This window comes from Bison bison, unplaced genomic scaffold, assembly GCF_000754665.1.
Source record: "Bison bison bison isolate TAMUID 2011002044 unplaced genomic scaffold, Bison_UMD1.0 scf7180017863823, whole genome shotgun sequence".
NCBI classification, from domain to species: domain Eukaryota; kingdom Metazoa; phylum Chordata; class Mammalia; order Artiodactyla; family Bovidae; genus Bison; species Bison bison.
Window position 1 is genome coordinate 396090 of NW_011494395.1, and position 5035 is coordinate 401124.

Here is a 5035-nt window from a genome sequence, read left to right on the forward strand (position 1 = left end):
GACTGGGGATTAGAGGCAGGGATTACTCCCAGGAGAATGAGGAAACTGGAGATGGAGGCAGCAGCTTCTGGAAATGTCAGTGTTTATTAAACATTTAAGGACATTTGGGGGGTTTGAGAAGAAATATACAGGATGTAGAAAAATCTTAAGAATCCCCTGTGGCTGGGAGTGCAACCTCTTCCCTTTCCCCCTATTTCCCACTTGTTTTTTCTGCTTTTTGATTATTTAAAAGCTATTTCTTAAGGCTCATTTGCCCCTTCCTCAACCCCTGACCTGTGAGGATCCTTTGTCTCCCTCTCTCCATTCCCATCACCTTGAGTCCCAGAACAGTGCTCCAGAGTGATCAGGGGGCACCATTCCTGTAGCTGAGGTTTGAGGATCAGGAGCTGCTCTGCTTGGGCTGGCTCTCCATTAAGGATTTAAAGGGGGGGGTGGTGGTGGTGGTGGTGAAGAATTGCAAAAGCCACATGACGTCATTGGTACTCAGTCATGGGGGGAGGGTAGAGCATGGGTACAGATAAACAAACAAAGAAGAATGGATTAAAGAATAAAAAATAACTAACAACCTAAATAAACCCTGAAGGAGAGTCTGATTTGGGTGACCTGGGTGTTAGCTAGGAGGGTAGAGTATGGAGCTTGACCACCTGAAGGAGGGGATGGAGGGTCAGAAAGAAGAGAGCCAGTGGGACAGGCTAGCTGGTGCAGGGGATCGAAACGTCAGGTGGCCTGGATTTGAGGCAGGGGTATCAAGGTCCCTTTCTTCTCAGCGCCAGAAGAACAGGCACCAAACACACAGTCCTTGGGGCAAGGGGAAGATAGGATGGGGCCTGGGCTTCCAGAAAGCCAGGGGGTGAAAGTGGGGGAGAATATGAAGTGCCTGGGTAAGGAAGTCTGGAATGAAACTTACATCTCAAAAGGAAGTGAGGGCAGGGCAGGGCTGGGGAGCTAAGGAGGAAAGCACCTAGACGGGGGATAGAGGACCGGAGGTCCCCTTGCTCTGGTAGGGCCTTGGGGCGGGTGATCACTTTTCTGAGTCCAGGCCCATCATGTTCTTGAGGGCGTTCTTGAGGCTGGTTCTGCTGGGGGACTTGACGGCAGGCCGGAGCTCCGCGCTCTGCTCATCCTTCCGTAGCTCCATCTCGATGACCACCACCCGAGGGCCTTTGGAAGCCTCCGCCCCTAACCCCCGATCCCCCGCCCGGCCCGCTAACCGCTATTTCTTATCCTTGCGAGACTCCCCCAGCCCTTTAGTCTTCTTCTCACTGGCAGCTTTGGTGCTTCTGCTGTGGTCCAGCATGGCATACAGAACCGGCGTCTGTGGGGAGGAGCGCATGCATCAGGGACCCGTTGGGTAGGGCTTGACTGTTCCCAGCCCGCCCTCGACGGGCTGCCCGGCGGCTTCCCAAGCCCCGCTAACCTGCCGGCCGCGCTTTGAGGCGTCCTTCGCAGTCTTGTGCAATTTGCCCTTCTCCATGGCACTGCAGGGAAAGGGTGTGCTGTGGATTCGGGGGCTTCGTCTTCCCTTCCACCCTCCCACCCATCGAAGTAGTCTCCGCCCAGAGACCGGGAGTAGTGGGTCGGGGAAGGGGTGTCAGACTCCGCCCTTTACCTGAGCCTCCTCTGCAGGGCCGCCTGCCTGCGTAGCCAGCAGTACCGAATCAGGTAGAAAAGCAGCAGCGCCAACAGCACCACCCCCAGGACTCCCCCGATCACGGCTCCCAGCACCACCCCGTACCTCGTAGGCACTAAACGGGGCAAGGAAAACACGTGGGGAATGAGCAGAGACAAGTGTCTTTGGTTCCTAGCCACACACCTATTCCCTGCGGCTGGGGATCTAAGATATCCGAACAAGGCTGCCTTCTGCCCACTGTCCCAGAGCGTGAGGGGCATTAGCCCGGGCATTTTGCCCCTTGCCCCAGCCTCTCAGCCAGGCCTGATCCCCTCTGTGAACTGCCTCCCATACTCCCGTCCCACCTCCTCTCACACCTTTTTCAAAGACATAGAGCGTGACCTGAGAGGTCTTGCCCACTATGTCTGGGGGGTTTTTGACGTCACAGGTGAAAGTGCCGTTGTCACCATAGTCCAGGTTGTGTATGACAATGGAGCCATCCTTCCGGTGAGGGTCCCCTACCCACTGGATGCGCTCTTTGAAGGTCCCCACCTCATCGATGTAGGGCTGTCCCTTGGCATAGTGGAAGATCTGTGAGGAATGAGGGGAAGCATGCAACTCTCGCCTCAGGGTGAAGGATTCTGGGCTGGAGAGGGTAGGGCTGGGGAGGGAGTGTCGGTGTTGGTAGGTCCCAGCAGGGAGACAAGACTTGCCACTTACCTTGCCAAAGTTGGGGTTACGGCTCAAAAAGGATTTCTCCTTCCTTAGCCCAAGTTCTCTTTCCTGTGGTTGTTTGAAACCCCCTTTCTGTTATGCAATCCCAGTATTCCCCCAGGCACTCACCGAGATGGCATCACGGCCCCCTTCGGGCTGGTAGCGCCAGGTGAAGGAGAGGTCATCTGAAACCCACTCACTGGACCAGAAGGAGCAGTACAGTGTCACCTGGGAGCCCACAGCACCGTGGACCTCCTTGTCTGTGTAGACCACAATGGCCTGGACAGGGGAGAGCACTGCAAACATAGAGGGGAAATCAGATGCACGGGTGGGCCCGGCAAGGAGTATAGAAGGAGTGAGACCAATGGGAAGTCAAGCCTGGGTCACAGACCATAGCGAAGATTGGGGCAAAAATGATGAATTCTGAGGCCCAGGTCTCTCTGGACTAATTGAATAGAAGAGTAGAAATACTGTGTTGGCTCAAGTTCTTCAGCATGTTTGACAACAGTACCAGAGTTCTCCGGAGGACTTTCAGACGTTGGATTCAGTCTCCAGAATCTTCCTTTGCCTTTAGATCAGTATCTAATTCTTAAGCTATCCTTTAGATGCAGGCTTAATGATTTTTAAAACTTATTATAAATTATACAGGTAACACCCTGTGCATTCTTATAACTATGCAAGCAGTATAGATAAAGAAAGCTAAAGTCTGTCTTGACAGCTCCCAACCAATTCCTCTTCTGTGGTCTCCTTCCAGATAGAACCAATGTTATTAGTTTAATGTGTGATCATTTTCTCTGTATCAGACTCAGCATAAACTCAAATAGTTTTGTTCTATGAAGCTTTTTTTAAAAAACATATATTGCATTACAGTCTACTTTTTTCCTTAAGAATATACGTATATAAAAGAATACAGGTGTCTGGGAGGGTGTTCCACATTGATGCCTAGTGATCAATATTATTGCTGCATAGTATTTCACAGAATGGCAAACTCAAGTTTCTTGCAGAAAAGATGAAGATAACTGGAGACTGTAAGTCTTTTTCCCTGGCCCAACTGTCCTCATTGCTGAATCCCTACTTTCCATACAATTGCTCCTGACTGGAAGGGTCAGGGAGGGGAGCACCTCATAGCCCTCTCAGGGGAAGCTGGATTCAAGCAGGAAACCACCCCCTGCCCCCGCCCCAAGCCCCAAACTCAGATGACTCTGCTTGTGAGCCCTCTGTGGTTCTGATTTGACCCTCCTCACCCTCCTTCTGACCATTCTGGCCCAGTGCCACTCCCAAGACTCACCCATACAAGGAAGGCCATTCCAGGGAGATTATGTGTGTGGGTTGGCCCTGGCTGGGGGCAACTGTAGACCCTTTTGTTCTATGGGAGGGGGAGGAAGCAACCAAATAAATAGAGACCCATTGTCTGACCATTGACCAGTGTTGGGGGCTTATGCCTCCTCTCCCCTTCCCCCGATCCCATCCCCAACTCCACAGTCCCAAATCTCCCACCTCAGCATGTAATACCAGTGATTCACATCCTGGAACTCAGCCTTGGAGCCTTCTGGGGAATCCCAAATGTAACAAGTAAGCTTATTCATTGGATCTAACTTCTATTCCTCCTGTTCAAGTATAAACCACTGCCCTTCAGCTCTGTTCAATGGTTCTATGAGTGGGGCAGATGCTGGACAGTACCCTTTCTCCCTCTTAAATTCCAAGATTCCCTCTCCTCATTTCCCTCAGCATGCCCTTCTCCAATTCCCTATCCTTAACATTTTCTTAGGGTACCTTCAAATAGTCCAGTACAGCCCAGAGGAGTCTAGATTCTGGGTTTAGCCCTAAAGGAGCTGACAGCAGAGAAACTCAGACATTCTAAACAGCTCTTCCTCCCCTCTCTCTCCCATTTGCCCTACTTCCCGCCCATTGCACCAGGCTTCAGGGCAGTTTGGAGAGGGGAAGGATCCATTCAGATAACCCTGCTTTGAGTTTTTCTTGCTCAGTCAGCATCTGCCATGGGAGGGTTGGCCAGCTTCTGTGGAAGATAGCTTTAGATGCAACAAGACCCTGGAATCTCACGGAACCTCCCTTGTACTCTGTTCACCCATGTAATGGACAACAGATGCAGTTAGAAACTGAGGCAGCAGATCCAAAGAGCTGGGACCACAACCCTTGGGCTCCACCCTTAGATCAGGTTCCCTGACTCTTTTCTTTGGGGAGACTAAGGTTAAGTTACCTCCTACACTACTGAGGAATGAGAAGGACCAGTTTCCAACCCCTATCCAGTCAAGTCCACCTTGGTTCCGGAAACACTCTACACTCCCTTCTCCCTTCACAGAATACCTTTATCTTAACAGCTTCTCTCCAAACTATATGTATATATATTTTTCTACAGAGAATATCACCTTCCTGCTCTTGCTCACTCTTTCTTTGGTTGCAGAGGGCAGTGCAGCGAAGGCCATGGAAAGGTTGCTGAGAGACAACCTGAGCCCCAGGGCTCCCAGACTGGGTCAGCTCAACTTACCCAAGGAGGAGAAGAGTAGCGCAGCCAGGATAGGACTGGGGCTGGATGAGGGAGCCCCAGGAGCCATCGCTGGGGCAGGGCTAGGGCCCAGAGCGCCTGCGCAGTTGGGAGAGTGGGGGACAAGGAACTGAGCGGGGGTTCCTGGAACCCGCTTAAAATCCCCCGGGACCCCAGTGTGAGGGGGCTGTCCTGAGCCAGTAACCAAT

At 52.0% G+C, this 5035-nt stretch overlaps 1 protein-coding gene across 1 annotated transcript; it reads right to left on the reverse strand.

Moving 5' to 3' along the window:
- Positions 1–65: 65 nt before the first annotated feature.
- Positions 66–4940, reverse strand: MPZ (myelin protein zero). The gene is made up of 6 exons (XM_010833692.1): positions 4830–4940; positions 2453–2619; positions 1987–2200; positions 1610–1745; positions 1418–1478; positions 66–1315 (listed from the first exon to the last, which is right to left on the reverse strand). Exons 1-6 carry the CDS (start codon positions 4894–4896, stop codon positions 1214–1216), a joined length of 747 nt encoding a protein of 248 aa, XP_010831994.1. The 5' UTR covers positions 4897–4940; the 3' UTR covers positions 66–1213.
- Positions 4941–5035: the final 95 nt, after the last annotated feature.